The 18,651-nt window shown below is 39.5% G+C and overlaps 1 protein-coding gene across 1 annotated transcript; it reads right to left on the reverse strand.

Moving 5' to 3' along the window:
• Window positions 1-1,523: 1,523 nt before the first annotated feature.
• Window positions 1,524-17,091, reverse strand: LOC136881321 (mite allergen Der f 3). Its single transcript, XM_067154135.2, has 7 exons — window positions 17,011-17,091; window positions 15,571-15,656; window positions 12,985-13,073; window positions 9,259-9,400; window positions 5,200-5,313; window positions 3,168-3,320; window positions 1,524-1,885 (listed from the first exon to the last, which is right to left on the reverse strand). Exons 1-7 carry the CDS (start codon window positions 17,060-17,062, stop codon window positions 1,739-1,741), a joined length of 783 nt encoding a protein of 260 aa, XP_067010236.2. The 5' UTR covers window positions 17,063-17,091; the 3' UTR covers window positions 1,524-1,738.
• Between the last annotated feature and the right edge of the window lie 1,560 nt (window positions 17,092-18,651).

An 18,651-nucleotide genomic window follows, 5' to 3' on the forward strand; every position in this document is an offset into this window, starting at 1 on the left:
CATTATATTTATTATCATTTGATATTGCAAAGGCGTTTTCTTTACAGCAACTTTAGCTTCTTCAAATTCTGCTTAAGCTCATCATACTCATTCTTTGTTGGTAAATAATGGTTTCCGTTAACAAAAAGTTAAACTTAGTAACTTCTCTCGAAAATACACTTTCCAAATTCTTCCCGTTGAGTCCTCGCGTTGCATATCGTCACGTAAACGTAATTAAACGCAATTCATTGTGTTAAAATTTAAGATCTGAAAAGAAATATAACCTGTATTTTAAAGTTTTAAATGAATCTTTGACTTTCATCGATAGACCCATTACAGTCCACACTTTCTTTCACCTCTGCGTTCCACAGAATATCCCGGAACCAGTGGTAGCAGAGCGTGGTTCCGGCCCACGGACCTCTGGCTTATGGGCCCAGCACGCTTACTATTTAGAACTGAACACACACTTAAAAACTTATCCAGGTTTGAATTCCTTGAGACCTATAGAAAGGGAGTTTACTAACAACAGATTTAAATCCTATTAGAGAAAACTAGATATTTATACAGAGATTTTGGTAGTAATAACTTAAGTCATTTCTAGATGTAACTGAATTACGTTAGATAAGACGAGATATTTATATAGAATTCTGTCAGAGCTGGAATTTCCTGGTAAGGTCAGGTTTTTACGGATTTCATATTCTGATTGTAACAGTGCCGTTGGCCATAGACATGGGAATAGCTGAAACTGTGGTCCAAATGAACCAGTATTGAGTGGAAAAACATGATGGAATTTTGGAATGAGGTGGCATAATTTGGAGGTACTATTCTTCAAAATCTTCAGCTGTGATTCTAGATTTTGAAGATGATTTGTAGGACAGTATGCGGTTAAGTGTCACTCCAAGGTACGTACTCTGGATAAGGATTATGTTTAAAGAGTGTGTCATGAAGATATAGCCCTATTGTGAGTTTTGAATTTGCCAGCTTATTGCTTAGGTGGAAAGAAGTAGATTCCGTCTTATTCAAACTAAGCTGTAATCTCAAGTTGTGGACACAGGAGCAAAGTGCACTCAGGCCTGTAGATATGGCAGTATAGCTTCCGCACGGGTGTGTTGTAGATGTTGAGTGGTTATTGCTCTGTTATCAGCATTAAGAAAGCTTAACATATGTCATTTTAGGAATATCGGATAAGTAGAGATTGAATAAAGGAGGTGGCAAGACTGACCCCTGTGGGAGGCCGTTGTTCAGTTCACCTAATCACTTCCTTGCACGTATACCCCGGGTGGTGCTAAGTGATCCGCCAGATTATCAACAATCATTGATCTCCTGATCGCATAGATTCAAAGAAATAATAATAATAATAATAATAATAATAATAATAATAATAATAATAATAATAATACAATGCACTTTAGGTCGCAGTGAAAACGGACTCGTTTTTTTACCAGATAATCTTCAGACACGACTGGTTTTGTATACTTATGCACCAATAAATGCTAGCGGGTATTTCCAGGTTTCGATTTCACAATGATAAGAAGAAAAACAGATTGACGAGAAAGAATTTATTGTGTATAATTTTTCACAAATACTGTATTTAATATATCATTACATCATTTTATTCCGTTCCTGTTGATATTTATTACATTTTGAACTGATTAATAAGATCATAACTTTGAGTTCTCATTTATGTTACGCTTGTCATATTTGAAGTGTTTAGTCAACCAGACTAACTGGTATCGACTTGTTATATTCTGTGTATTTTCTAGACTCCAGTCTTCTGGGCGATCCAGTTTCTGTAGGATGATACTCGATTATACACGGTAGGATAACCTCTTGTGGCACAACCATTGGCCCAGGATACTAGGCCTACGACAGTACCGCCCACGAACAAAGGACCGCCAGAATCACCCTGAAACATTCACAATAGTCGAATTTATACATACGAAAGGAGACATGTATTGAGTTAAAAAAATCATGTCACGGCTATGTTCGAACCGTAATTGCCAAGAGTCTCAGATCCAAGAACTTAGAACTACACGAGTAAGTTCCCTGCATAGCAGAGAACGACAGCAACCGTCTAATATACACAATAGTTATAAATCACCGAAATAATACAGTAGACTAGCAATTGAATAGTGTTTTTTCTTTCTTTCTGAAATTGCACTTGTCACGTCAGGAACTTGCTTATTAAGTTGGAGCTGCCATTTCCAAACGAAATGATACATGCCAATGTATTTCTGACATGTCTTTGCCTATACCCGCTGAATGCGGTTTGATCCTTCATAGATGGTAGGGTGATACATACTTTCAAACTTGGATCCAATAATTCAAATATCGTAAGGCTTCCTACACAGTTTGCGTATCCAGAAGGACGAGTGCCGATTGATCAAACGAAATTTGTAAGACATAAGGGAGATAACGCAGTACATTCCAGCAAAGCAGTGAGATTCTCTACTGACCTACTGCCCCAGAAGAGAACAGAAGAAAAGAGAAGACAAGAAATGAGAGTGAAATAATTTTAGGTCACATAATGCTAATTATTGGACTAGAATAAATTAATGTGCGAAAAATTAAAAGTAATTTGCCGTTATTTGAAAAAACAACACATGCCACGGTAGCAAAAAGCAATCTAAGTGAAAATATTGAAAACCAGTATTTTGTTTTCATAAAAGAATTCTAATGTTAATATTCTCTAACCCTTAGTCAGGGGCTTTGTTTCTTACTCCTTTATATACTGTTTTAAGTATTAATTTTTTAATATCTCAAAACTCTGTTTTTCTGATAATGTGCTGTTTTAGAAAAATCAGTTAAATTATAGATCCAACTCTGTTTGAAGATTCCATTACGCAACCTGAGATATTTTCTTTTCAGAGCAAGAGGAACCGGGATTCCCAAGGCATTTTTTGAATAGCGGCAGACTTATAAAATGGAGAAAAGAACTTCAAGACCAGATAGTGAAAACTGTTATCAGATTTTCTGTAGCGATAGTCACGAATCGCTGTGTAGGCGTCACAGCAAATGATGACTTCTAAACTAACCTCAATATTCAATAACTTGAACACTTCCTTAAATACAGAAACACATTTATGAATCATTCATTCTTTGTTTTTAAGTTATACACTTAAAATATCTGATTAAAATTATATTGTGTTGATAGTATCATGATTATACCTGGTGATTTCAGTACTTACGTTGCAAGAGCCCTTTCCACCTTCAGGAACATCTGCACAGATTTGGCTGTCATAGATGTTGTATCCCATGCTGTTATATACAGATCTGCACTGAGCTTGATTGGCAATCAAGATGTCAACCTTCTGTAGCTCGTTTGGTATGGCTCCATTTTGCTGCAAGGTATGGGAATACATTTTACTTTTCATTAATTATCACAATAAAGGCAAGAACGAACCAAAGGCTGAAGACAGAGATGGTCATTAAATATAATTTTGTATGTACGTAGAGATATCTCAGCTAACCCCGTACAGTTGATTATACCAAAATGTTTAATTACCAACCAGATATACAATAAAAATTATTGAGAACAAGGAAATCAGTGTGTTACACTAATAAGTAGAGGATCTCCAAACACATTTTGAACTGAGTGGCGAAAGGAGGATCTAAGATGGATTTAAACATTAATTAATAAAAGATCAATACCCATATGCCAGTCAGTATATCAGCAGTCATCATATAAAAGAAGAATTGATTCCTTCGAATATTTGTGTGCTACGTGACAAAGAAACTGAATTCTGTCAAAGAAACTAAACAAGGAATAGAGAAATACTTTAAATCAAGAGTGCTATTCACAATAGTGATCGTTTAAGAATTTATAAAGTACAATTGTTATTCCCAAGAACATTATGAAGAGTTTAATGGACAATTCAACTGTTTTTATCGATCATATGAGTTATAATTTTAACAAAATTTGCTAATATTGATTTATTATAACTGATGATGTCCCTTAGGAGATGAAACATGCACTAATATAATAAATTATAAATTGTATTGAATAGGCGGACCACTTGCTTATGATATTTAAGTTTATAGTCAATACGGGATTATTATTAGAAATGAAGCTGTTAAAGCTTGTTACATGTAATGTAAGGAATAGAGAAAGCAAGAACAAATTAAAAACATGAAATCCGTGTTTAGTAACAGGCTACTACATGTCTAATTTTGAAGGTGAGGCAAAGAAAGTTTAAGCGCTACATATAGTCAGTGTATGTATTCTGGACACTAAAAAGGGCGACTATCAATTGACATTCAAAATATGCTTTCGCAGGAGAATTTCCATGGAAAACTGGAAAATCCAATGAAGAAGTGCTAATAAGAATCAGTGTTGGCGATAAACTTCTAACAAGACTGAAATGTAGGAAATTGTCATAACTAGGCATATCTTAAGGGATTATTAGTACCAACTTGTGATGTTAATTCTATAAGAGAAAATGAAAGGTCACAGAAGTATTGCAAGGAGACGAGCATCCTGACTAGGAAACGTACAAGATTGGATGGTTTCACACGAAACCCTCGGAAGCTATTCCCTCTTGCAGAAAACAGAGACAAATATACATGATTGCTAGCCAACATCAGGGGAAGGGTGGGAGATTGGCTGGTATAGCATATTAAATAAGGAGAAGAAAATGAAAATCTACAACCTTTTTCCAGTCATTCGACCGGATCAGGAATGAAATGAATGAAGACCCAATCTAGCGGCGATGATAGGAATTGTGCCGGCAGTCGTAGCCTGTTACACTTCTCTGGGGCAATGATTAATGACTGACAGATGAAATGAAATGATAGTGGAGAGTGCTACTAGAATGAAAGATGACAGGGAAAACTGGAGTACTCGGAGGGAAACCTGTCCCCTCTCCGCTTTGTCCAGCATAAATCTCACATGGAGTGACTGGAATTTGAACCACGGAACCCAGTGGTGAGAGGCCGGCGCGTTTCCGCCTGAGCCACGGAGGCTCGCATTTAAGAAAAAGATGACTAATAAATATACTGAAAATTGTGAATTGAGACATTACTTTCATATAACAGACGCTTAAGAATTCTTAAATCTCTCCTAAATTTCATCTCATGTTTTAAAATTATATATTGTGGAATTCGATTACTTCAAGTGGAAGACTTAAGTTTGTGTACTAATTTACAGTTTGGAGGAATATTAAAATTAAGGACTAGCCTGGTTATCATTTAACTTTGGAAAGAAGCTCTGGAGTCACTAACCCGAAGACGGCCCCATCCAATGACAGTAGCTCTGCTGTTATCGGCTGTTGCTAATCCCTGAGCTGGCAGTTTAACTGCCTGTCTTCTGCTATCCAGACTGAAAGGTGTTGACACCTGTAAAAGAAAAAATAATTATACATGCAATGGTCCTTGTAATACATTGAGGTCTCAGTTGGCGAATGTAGACAAACTAGTGGCCTGTCACGGCAATTGCTGCGAAGAAAGACTATACATGAATAACAGTCATATTTCCATCACTTTTATGATGGAGACTACAGTTTACTGTAATATATTGCATTTGACTGTCCTATTCACTGACTGGTTTAAATATTTCATTGTAAACTATGTTTCCTGTGAAATACCCTTCATTTTCGATATGGTGTAGTTATTATTTTGATTTTGACATCCCTCGCAGCTGAAACTACTAAATGCCACATATAGCTGACCATGGTTGAAGTAAATACCTATTTTTGAAAATCTTGACTCTGTGCTTTGTTAATAGTCATTGCGAAAGCAAGACGTAGCCTAAGAGGAACTGCCTCCTTTTAAATTTGAAAGGCAGGTTATTGTAGTAGATACCAAATCAATCCTATGTAGATCAATCATATTATCTGATTCTTGGAAGCACCTGTAATGACTTTCAGTTTTACAATTTCGTCATGCATAGCTAGAATCAACATGGAACAGCAACTTATATTCTGGCGATATCTTGATTTCACAGAACCATCTATCGGACTAACATAGAAAAATCTGCATAGACAATTTTCACAGAGTCCTCAATTGGGCTGGCATCAGCGGAGACAACTAGAGCCATATACCGGCGAATACAGTTAATAGCAACGATCTAAGGATCGTATCGTTCGAATAAATGACTATTTTACGCAAATAAATGCCTTAGTGAAATAAATAAAAAAAATTAGTAATCTTGAGATGGAGACCTTTCGTTTGATGTATAGTACATAGGCCTTTGCATTGCAGTTTTCTCATAATATTGTGTTACACGTTCCAAATATACAGTATGTATAGATACCGTCACTAGAATGCACCACGGACAAGTCTAACTCACAATGGAACTGTCTGGGTAGGACCTGACGATTACAATGAAACTTGGTAGGATAATCAATCAAGACACCAGAACACCGCTGCACGCCTCCCGTTGTTACATGGGCTGTCAAAATGTCATAATATGTACATTTCCACCTTCCATTATAAGTGATACAGGCCTGTTAAATCTCTAATATTTTGATTGTTCGTTTTGCCTCATGACCGAGGTATCGTGACTATCATAATTCAGCCATGTACAGCTTGTCCGGAACCCCACTGTCGGCAGACCTAAATATAGTTTTCCGTGGTTTCCAATTTTCACACCAGGTAAATGCCGGGGCTGTACCTTAATTAAGGCCACGATCACAACCTTCCCACTTCCAACCCTTTCCTATCCCATCGTCGTCATAAAACTTATCTGTGTCGGTGCGACGTAAGGCAGCTTGTAATAATAGTAATAACAGCTCGTCCGGTGAGTGGTGAAGCCTCAAGGTCACGCTGGTCAGATCTGGCCACGCAGGTGTCCAGCCATGTTTCAGTAGCGGGAGAACAGCCGTCGCAGTGAGTCCCTGTTCGCTGTGCTCTCGACATCGCTTAGCGGATCGCGGATCGCTCGAGACAGCCACGTGAGGGGTCCTCTCCTCTAGTGGTACAGTACTCCACTACTGATACTGCAGTGCTACCGTGTGGCTTCACCACTCGCCGGCAAAGCTGTAGCTGATAAACAATACTCCGCCATTCTTCTCTATCCAAAGCCTTTTCGGAGAGAACTCTGTGAGGGGGCCATTCTCCATGTCGGTCCATCGTGTTGGTACTCGTCCTTGTGATCTGGTTCCTTGTACTTTGCCCTCAAAAATCAACTTTTGAAGACCACCTTCTCGGTACATTATATGACCAAAGTAGCGTGTGACCCGCTGACAGACCTTGTACGATAAATGAACTTTTATCTGAAATTGGTTCAGAATCGACACGTTCATGCGATGTGCTGTCCAAGGAATCATCAGCATTTCCCCCCTACACCATATTTTGAATCTTTCCATTCGTGCACGATCGCATTGTAGGTTGGACCCTGCTTCTGCTCCATACAAGAAGACTGAGAAGGCTCAAGGACCTTCTTCTTTGTATTAATGATGATGTTATCATCTTTACAAATCTTCCGCAGGCGGATCTTTACTACCTTTGCTATTTAGATCCTTCGTTCCATTTCATGTTTGAAACCATCAGAATTGAACATTAATGAGCCTAGTTATGCTTAATGATTCAAAACTTCCAATCTGCCGGATTTTCTGTTGTCCTTAGGATCAAAAATCATAACCTCTGTTTTCTGTCGCTTTAGACGTACACCAATTTCCAGGCTTGTTTCCTCCCGTCTCTTGATCAACTCTTACAGCTCCTTTTCAGATGATGGTACCAAGGTGGTGTAATCAGCAAATATCAACTTGTTGACCTTGCGTCTCCCAATGAAAAATCCTTTATACCAGTCATCTACTGCAGTAATCATTGTATATTCACCATAGTGATTGAAAAGTAATGGTGACAGGACACATCCCTGATGGACTCCAGGCTTCGTTCGAAACTTCTGGGACTGTCTGTTTTTGAATCTTAATTATATGGGGCGATGACGTAGATGTTAGCCTTTTTAAACAACACGCATAAATCATATAATATACTTGTTGTTAAATGGATTGTAAAGCGTCAACTTCTGTTCGTGTCGTCCACATCTCATTTTTAGTGTAAAGTATGTTACGTAACTACAAGTTATTCAAAACCTTATTCTACAGATAATGTACCAGAAAGCAAGATTATATTCATGTGATCAATTGTATGTTGATATAAATATATTTAATGTAACCTATCTGTATGTCCTAGTTATATATAGAAATATTTTAACAAAACATACTGAGACCATTAACCAATGAACAGAGTAGAGTCCTGTAAATATGTAAACAATGCAATGAGTGAATAAATATTTGTGTATTCGGGAGATAGTAGGTTCGAACCCCACTGTCGGCAGCCCTGAAAATGGTTCTCCGTGGTTTCCCATTTTCACACCAGGCAAATGCTGGGGCTGTACCTTAATTAAGGCCACGGCCGCTTCCTTCCCACTCCTAGCCCTTTCCTGTCCCATCGTCGCCGTAAGACTTATCTGTGTCGGTGCGACGTAAAACAACTAGCAAAAAAAAATATATATATATTTGTGTAACTTCAAAATATAACGATGTTATTCTGCGTCATCATAAGATGATTTTACGGCAACATTCTTCTTCTTCTACTACTACCGCTTTCCCCACACATTGTGGAGTCGCGGGTGCTAAACGTGTCGCACATGTAAATTAGGCCCTGTTTTGCGGCAGATTGCCCTTCCTGACGCTAACGCTGTGTGGGGGGATGTAATCACTATTGCGTGTTTTTGTGGTGGTTGGTAGTGTGTTGTCTGAAGAGGAGAGTGTTGGGATAATCACAAACAACCAGTCCCCGGGCCAGATTAATTAATCACACGCGATAAAACCCCGATTAGGCCGGTAATCGAACCTAGGACCCTCTGAACCGAAGACCTTGCCGTTGACCATTCAGCTAAGGAGTCGAACGACAAGCGTTCTTCAACTTGTCCCAGTTATTTCTGGGGTCACTTGAGCCAACCAGACTCAGTTTGGTTTTGACCGGGATTTAAGACTGGATGCCGTTCCTGACGCTATGTGATTCTTGAGATTAAAATTCTGTACCCAGGATTGACCGGGATTCAAACCTCTGCCTTCTGGGTGGGCATCCAGCAGCTAAGCCACTGAGATTACGGAAAAATTATTATTACCATTAATGTAGGATATGTTGATTGATAGTTCACTCGAGTTTCATTGAAATCTGTCGGCTGAATCCCAAGCAGTTCCCTTGTCAGTGGGCTGCTTTTGACGGACAAGAACTCGTTTTTAACAAAGAAAATACTTTATTTTTGATGTTTGTCCCAATGGTGTGAGCATGTGTATCACCGGTTCATATTCAGTAGTACGCAATATTTACCTTCAAAACAGCGATATCATTGATCCATGAGTTGCTGGCCGAGTACTGCTCATGGACGATGATCTGGGAAACTGGATGCCTGCTACCACCGCTGTTCAGTTTGTTGGTACCAGCTAGCAGAGACAGCGACGAAGGCGAGCGTCTGCAGAACCAATGATGAACATTGAGATAATAATAATAATAATAATTATAATAATAATAATAATAATAATAATAATAATAATAATAATAATAATGATGTACCGAGCTCGATAGTGCAGTCGCGTAAGTGCGCCAGTATCCAGTATTCGGGAGAGTGGGTTCGAACCTCACTGTCGGCAGCCTTGAAGATGGTTTTTCATGGTTTTCCATTTTCACACCCGGTAAATGTACCTTAATTAAGGCCACGGCCGCTTCCACTCCTAGCCCTTTCCACTCGCCATAAGACCTATCTGTGTCGGTGCGACGTAAAGCAACTTGTAAACAAAATAATAATAATAATAATAATAATAATAATAATAATAATAATAATAATAATAATCAGAGGACAGAATTTTAAATATCTAGGGGAGTGGATAATTCCTACCGGGCTGTAAACTATCATACTCATGATCCGTATCGATATGATATACAATGGAAAGAAATAGATCAATAATTCCACCTAATCGATACTTTTTCTTTGCCTTGGTCAAACTAAAAACTGTAGTACATGTTTCATCTAGTTCTAGTGACGAGACATCATCAGTTACGTCTTGTTTAGGTGTACTATTTACAAGAAGTAAAGGCATATATTGTCCGCCCCTGTGGTGTAGTGGTTAGTGTGATTAGCTGCCACCCCCGGAGGCCCGGGTTCGGTTCCTGGCTCTGCCACGAAATTTGAAAAGTGGTACGAGGGCTGGAACGGGGTCCACTCAGCCTCGGGAGGTCAACTGAGTAGAGGTGGGTTCGATTCCTACCTCAGCCATCCTGGAAGTGGTTTTCCGTGGTTTCCCACTTCTCCTCCAGGCAAATGCCGGAATGGTACCTAACTTAAGGTCACGGCCGCTCCTTCCCTCTTCCCTGCCTATCCTTTCCAATCTTCCCATCCCCCACCAAGGCCCCTGTTCAGCATAGCAGGTGAGGACGCCTGGGCATGGTACTGGTCATTCTTCCCAGTTGTATCCCCTGATCCAATGTCTCAGGCACCAGGACACTGCCTTTGAGGCGGTAGAGGTGGGATCCCTCGCTGAGTCCGAGGGAAAAACCGACCCTGGAGGGTAAGCAGATTAAGAAAAAGAAAAAAGACATATTAATCTCTTCTTAACCCCTAAAAGACATTTGAAAAAACTTAAAAATAATTAACATATCTCAAACTGAAGGAGTATGTTATGGAGAAGAGGGTGGGGGGCGGAGGGATGGGTGAAACTATCAAATTATGGTTTAAACATTTTTAGCAATTAAAATGGCTTACAGCTAAAAATACCTTTGATGTCATATACAATGCAGTTCTTAAAAGTTAAGTGGTCCTTATGTTAGCGAGTCTCAGATATTCTGGGAATGTGATGAGTTGTTATCTTTTTGTGGGACTGGATATTGTTTTAAAATTTTTAAAAATTATATCATGGGTGTGTTGACGAAATTTATAATCTTATGGTCTTAAGGGTTGTTTGGCATTAGACTGCATTTATAAATCGGCTGATGGTTTGCAACATCGGACAGAAGGCTGAGACAACGGCCGGGAAAATACTCCCTAGAAATATAAAGAAAAAATAACAAGCTAGAAGTTAATTAATTAATTAATTTAAAGATTTTTCAGATGTCTTCTTAGGATTTGCCAAAGGCAAATAAATAGTATCAATTAGGTGGAATTATTAATCTATTTATTTCAATTCCTACCGGGCTACCACGAATAGCATTAGAGAAAAGGGCAAGAAATATGGAAACAGCAAAAAAGAAAAAATGAAATGGTGTATGGCTTTTAGTGCCGGGAGTGTCCGAGGACAAGTTCGACTCGCCAGATGCAGGTCTTTTGATATGACGCCCGTAGACGACCTGCGCTTCTTGATGAGGATGTAATGATGAAGAACACAACACATACACCCAGCCCCTATGCCAGCGAAATTAACCAATTATGGTTAGAATTCTCAACCCTACCGGGAATCGAACCCGTGGCCCCTGTGACCAAAGACCAGCACGCTAACCATTCGGTTATGGAGCCGGACATGGAAACAGCGTAATATCAGCGATGAGGCAATGTATATGCATAAAAATCTCAATCACTGCAAAATTCAGCCTTACAACACTAATGAAGCCTGAAAATTTGTGTGCGATCGAATGTATTTCATTGAACAGGAAGGGATTACTAGAAAACATTGAGGAAAAAAGAACAATCTTGTGGAAAATACTAGGGCCTAGGCAAGTGGGACAAGAATTTCGACTGGGACCAAATTAGGATTTATACAAAGAGGCAGAAAAAAACATAATGTCGTTTAAAAAGAGAAGACAGCGTTTCTAGGGACACAAAAAGAATGCCACCAGGGGGGAACAGCTAATAAGAGGCCAGACACTGCGTCCAACGGATTTCAACAAACTTCGATGTACAAAAAGTATTTCTGCGACGAGGCTTGAACTCATGTCGGCGAGATTCGCAGACGAGTACGGTGACCAATATTGGCATACTGTATATGTATAAGGAAAATTCGTTCGCCTATTCTTGTCCTATCACCTCCACTTGGTCCGAAGCTTAAAACGAAAGCGTATTGACCTAAACTCTTCTACACGAGTTACTGTTGAGAACATATCACAGGATGAAGTATAGAGTACACATTATTATAGGATGACAATCAACAAAATTACGGGATTCCGAAATCAAACGATCAACCAAAATCAGATGAATAGGAAATGGACCGACAATCCCTGGTCACAAGAACATAAAGAAGCCCATTTCGAAAGGATGGACAAATAATGAATTGATCGAAAGAAGACGAACCAAAAATGAATAGTGCTTTCTAATGTCTGTTTATAATGGATTTGCAAAACCGGAATTGTACTTTGGAGCTAAGGGGATCTTTTATATTTTCTGCTACTAAAATAAAAAAAGGAAGAAACTGTTCCCTCTCATTCTTTCGGTATTGTAATTTTTTAAAAAGAGACATGTTACATACCTTCTTTTTTTTACGACGGGTTGTTTTGTCTATTCAAGTGGGTAGTTTTAATTTCGTGTGGCTATTGTAGCCGAGTGCAGCCCTTGTAAGGCAGACCCTCCGACGAGGGTGGGCGGCATCTGCCATGTGTAGGTAACTGCGTGTTATTGTGGTGGAGGATAGTGTTATGTGTGGTGTGTGAGTTGCAGGGATGTTGGGGACAGCACAAACACCCAGCCCCCGGGCCATTGGAATTAACCAATTAAGGTTAAAATCCCCGACCCGGCCGGGAATCGAACCCGGGACCCTCTGAACCGAAGGCCAGTACGCTGACCATTCAGCCAACGAATCGGACAAGTGGGTAGTAGGGAAAGGGGAAGGCATGTGTTGCTGCGCGCCCCAATTTCCCCTGCACAATGCATGGCATCGATGACCAGCGAACCTACCTTTGCCCATCTAAAATTTAAATGAGCAAGGGGAAGGCATGTGTTGCTGCGCGCCCCAATTTCCCCTGCACAATGCATGGCATCGATGACCAGCGAACCTACCTTTGCCCATCTAAAATTTAAATGAGCAATGCACGCTATTTGTGACACATTATACTGTGTTTATTCTCTCTACGTACCCAGACACACAGTGTGCTGCGGTAAGTGCCCAGTTGGCGCTCAGGATTGAAGCTCCACAACTATGGCTGCCGTAGTACTGCAGTGAGAGCTGGAACAAAGAATACAGATTACTGGAACAAAGAATACAGATTAAACTTCATGAATACCTTCAGAAATTATTGGAAGTTGTAACTGCTGTTAGCCAAAACAAAATTGCCAAATTTATTTGAACTTATACAATGAATGAAGATACAGGAGATGGATATTCTTAATTACATATCTGAAACACAACTAAACACACTGAGAGAAGGGGCTGAGGTCGAATCTGAAAACAAGATTTGTTTACACTCTCCTACAACGTGTTAATGTTTTTTTTTAGATGTGCTATATGAGGTATCCTTGAAAAAGGTTCCAGTATTTACAGACTAGGTAGCACGCAGCAAACGAAGGGAAAAAATGTACTATAAACATTCGTCGCAAACCCATTATCTTCGGAGTTATGGTCCACTACCACTACCATCATTAATCACAATGATGCAATAATTTACGGAGGATCGTATGCGACAAAAGGCGGATATACGTTCCTACCTAAACATCGGTCGTAAACGACTGCAAATGTGGTACATACATGATGGGCGCAGGCCCGTTTTCATCTTAGGTTTAGGTGACACCTAACATGGATCTTCCATGAGCAATGGATTTGTCGGGGAAGTCCAATACCTTGGCCTGCCCGTTCGCCTGACCTTTACATTTTAGATTGTTGGTTTTGGTGACATGTAACGACCATAGTGTATGTGGTCCACATAAATGATGTAGATATACGTCGAGAAGGCGTGTTCAATGTCTGTGATGCAATCCGGCTACAGCCAGGGGTGTTCCAACGAATGCGTGATTCCATGCGACGTAGGGTGGAAGACTGTATTGCATTGGATTGTGGTCACATCGAGCAAATGTTGTGAAGAGTAGATCATTGATGATAGTAGAGGCAGCGGACCATAATTCCGAAGATATTGGGTTTTTGAACAATATTTATAGGACATTTTTTCTTCGTTTGTGGGCCGATGACCTAGATGTTAGGCCCCTTTAAACAACAAGCATCATCATCTTCGTTTGTTGCATGCTGCCTCCTCTGTAAATACTAGAACCTTTTTGAAGGACATTTTGTATACTAATAGAAGTATATGTTCTCACAGCCAAAAATCCAAGAAAATCATAGACATGATCGTGATACAGATATCTGACCGCGTTTTTTCTCGACCGACAGTTAATTTCGACTGGCATGTCTTCGCTTCATACAAGCCACAATGAGGTTCAGAGTAATGAAACGTTTTAAAATTTCGGAGGTTCAAGTACTCCGAAACATGGTTCTAATGACCTATGTAAACATATGTATCAGTTTATGTTACAGTTCTTCTATTTGTCACCAAGGCCATTAAATATTAGTTCGCTCATATTGGGAGAATTCCATTTGCCGTAGCATAGAGCATCCTGAATTTTCCTCCACACCCTTAAGCCTGTAAGCTAGATGTACGTTTCTAGACTCGAATAAACCACCCCGAGAGTTCCGGTAATCAAGATCAGGGGTGCGGAGAAGTCTGCGTTCGAATCCTGCACAGTCATTGGGCGTTGCCACCTCTGTTGTCAAAGATACTTGTTCAACTTTTTCCATTAAATTTTCATAAGAACATGAGTGTTGCGCGCGCTTTGTCTTGTCAGTGTAAACACTGCACAGACCATACATGAGCAATATACATATTATGTAGGTACAGGGAGAGCGTAATGATGATGGGCTATCACTTGCTGATGAGTATGATTGTCTTCTTCAAAACTCGGTTTTTGTGGGTTATTCGATGGCTGTAGAGGCCAATCTCGGAGCCGCAGTTTATTTTCGAAGGACATCTTGTATACATAGTAAGAAATGTATATGTTCACACAGCCAAAGATTTAAAAAAAATGTCAGTTGTCGAAGAGGGCATGCTATAGGTTAGACTCGACCAATCTGTGGCTCATTAGATGTTGAAGTTCAGATTTGGCGTATGATGAGTGGGAATTGGTGAGGTGCGATAGTGCACGAACCACATCCAATGTCTTAGTTCAAGACGCAATTCATCCAGTACTGCGCATACTTTTTGGACAGTCATAGAGGAATCTTCCCAGACATTGATACTAAAGTGTTGCTGATGCTTCCTTCACTCGTCAAACTTCTCTAGGATTTACACCTAGTGTAATTTACTAATCCATTTCTGAATAAAGAGGTACCAGTGAAATGAAGATCTGCAGTCATAAATAGAACTCTAATAGGGAAACAGCTGTCTGATGGTCTAAACGACATGACATGGATAATCCATGACCAGAAAAGAACGTGCTGTCCTTTCTTCTACTTGTTTTTGATGTTGTAAATATTCCAAAAGTTACCATTTGATTTCTTTCCATGTGACAGCGGAATTTCTTATTTAAAGATGATTGTCGTCAAGTATGAAATTACTTGGGTTAGATCATGCACTACTTATTTTTAGCAAATATAGTTAGGTATATCCTAACATTTCTAAATACAAAGTTTTCGTGTCTCTAAAAGAGAAGTGATATAATCATATTTGTGAGCATACCTGACTGGGGTATTCTCCATCAGCAGCGTCCACTCCGTTCACAATGCGACTCCATTCCAAAAGAGGGACACGTTGCCTCACGCCAGCTAAACAGAAGATAAACATTAATGATCATTAATTTAGGATAAAATCAAGTCATATTCAATTCAGAGTATTGATTTACATTCTCAAAATATTAAATAAAATGAAGAAAATTCGATTAGCTACAAATTATGTGACAATAATAACAACTATGTTACGTGCTCCAGGAGGTGATGAACCCTGGCTTATTATCCCAGGAAGCATTAGTATTAGGTAATACGTTGTCTCAAAATCAGGACTGTAATATATCAATTACTTTTAAAATTCAGTGCTCTACTTATATGAAAAACAAAAGTGGATGGTAATAACAGTGCCTCTGTGGCTGAGGTAGCAGTACGCAGGCCTTTCACTGTTGGGTTCCTTGGTTCAAATACCGGTCACTCCATGTGAGATTTTTGCTGGATAAAGCGGAGGCAGGACAGGTTTTCTCCGCATAGTCCGATTTTCCCTGTCATATTTCATTCCAGTAACACTCTCCAATATCATTTGATCTGTCAGCATCAATCATTGCCCCACCGGAGCGTGACAGGCTTCGGCAGCCGGCACAATTCATATCCTCGCCGTTAGATGGCGGTTTCATTCATTCTATTCCTGAACCAGTCGAATGGCTGGAAACAGGCTGTGGATTTTTAATACAAGTGGTTTAATGATTAGACTAATATTTGCTTGAGTTTATCTGGCTTACTGGCTCAATAGTAAGGCTAGCTGCCTTAATTTTAGAGGCTCCCGCGTCCTTTCCCAGCCGGGCTAACGATTTTGACCGCGTCTTATTAATTTCTTCTGGTCCGGAGACTGGGCGTTTGTGCTCGTCTTAATACAACATCTTTAATTACTAGTAAAAAATCAAACTACCTACCACCATCAAAACAAGCAATACCCGACTGAATATATCCCTCCACCTATGCCTGGTGTTAGGAAAAGCATCTGACTGAGAAATTGGTCTTAATCCGCATGTAGTGCCGATTCCAAGTAATCGAAGAAGTTTAGGAGCGCCGAACTGTGAACTTGCATTCGGAAAATGGTGGACTCGAATCCCACTGTCGGCACCCTGAAGATGGCTTTCCGTGGTTCCCCATTTGTACATCAGGCAAATACTGGGGCTGTACCTTAATTAAGGCCACGACCGCATCCTTCCCACTCCTAGCCCTTTTCTATCCTATCGTAGCCGTAAGATCTATCTGTGTCGGTGCGACATAAAGCAAGTCGTAAAAAAAAAAGATCCAGGTAAAAATCCCTGACCTCCTGACCTGGTCGGAAATCGAACCCGGGACCTTCGGCTTAGTGGCAGGTTCACTACCCCTAAACCGCGAGGAAATTTACAACGAAGCACACACTTTGTCCATGTAGTCTTTTACTTACCGAATGTCCCCGTGACAGCTACTAGCACTACTAGAAGAGTAATTCGCAGCATTGTGTGTCTACTGAACCAAAACCAATTTCTCTTCGCCTTTTATACGATTTCCCTTGAAGATAATATGTATTATATTATTTAGATATCGTACAAAATTCGTATGACAATGACATATTTTAATCTTTCAAGGTTATCGTTAATACTAAGGTGAGCAGTCCGTTAAGTACAGGGGATTCCAACCATTACGCAATTCATGATCTCCTGTAGGCCTACATCTGTATACAAAGCAATGTCATTAAAAAATCGGTGAAAGACTCCCTATCTCAAGATTTCGTGTACTAATATACCGAGATAACTGATGTTAACACCACGTGCATGCTGAATTATACTGGGTTTTCCAGATTTGTATCATTGTCTCCGACTAAATTCATTCCTCATTTTGTTTCTGATAAGATTCCAACTACAGTATGGTTCCAGTGTATGGGACTCTCGCCAGGATTATTTGATTCGAGAACTGGAAAAAATCCAAAGAAAATCAGCTCGATTTGTTTTGGGTGATTCCCGATAAAAGAGTAACGTTACGAAAATATTAAAATGTTCGGGCTGGGAATACTTGGGAGAAAGGAGATGTGGTATGTTCCGAGCTCTCGGTGGAGAGATGGCGTGGAATGATATAAGTAGACGAATAAGTCTGAGTTTTGTTTTTTAAAGTAGGAAAGATCACAATATGAAAATAAAGTTGGAATTCGAGAGGACAAATTAGGGAAAATATTTGGTTTATAGGAAGAGGGCTTAGGGACTGAAATAATTTATCAAGAGGGATGTACAATACATTTCCAAATTCTTTACAATTATTTAAGAAAAGACTAGGAAAACAACAGATAGGAAATCTGCCACCTGGGCGACTGCCATAAATGCAGATCAGTGGTGAATGATTGATTAATTGATTGACTGATATACTAATTAATTGATTGATTGATTGATTGATTGATTGATTGATTGATTGATTGTCCATTAATAATAATAATGAGAACATATGGATCACTGAAGAAATCCCGGAAGATTGTAAATGTGCGCTAATCCATCCACTACACAAGAAAGGTGATAAAACGAACATCAATAATTATAGAGGAATTAGCTTGATACCAATTGCTTACAAATTTTTTTCGAAAGCCTTGCTCACTAGACTTGAGAAACAAACAGACCATCTAATTGGTGAATACCAGGCAGGTTTCCGAAAAGGAAGATCTTGTACAGAACAAATCCTTATTACCCCAGTCATCTGTTCAGACTCAAAGTTATAGACTCCCCAAATTGTACCTCTGATCCCAATCAAGAAGCAGACCTCAACCATACAATTTTAGGATGCACTAGATACAAACCACAAGTGACCAACTTATATCAAACGCTTATACAACTGAAAGTTCCACTTCCCACTTCCGTTTCGTCGTTGTTCAGCAGCTATGACATCCGTATATATCAAGCAATAGCCAAATTTTTAAGTGAAGCTAATTTAACATTGTGATAAGTTTGTTCTGTAGTCTGTAGTTAAACTGTTCTCATCCAACCAAAGTTCCTGTACCGTGGCTTTCCATCACCAATTAGTCATAATGCCATGAACGGTCCCATGTTGTAAAGATGCTGCTCTT

This window comes from Anabrus simplex, chromosome 9 (assembly GCF_040414725.1).
Source record: "Anabrus simplex isolate iqAnaSimp1 chromosome 9, ASM4041472v1, whole genome shotgun sequence".
Classification (NCBI taxonomy): Eukaryota; Metazoa; Arthropoda; class Insecta; order Orthoptera; family Tettigoniidae; genus Anabrus; species Anabrus simplex.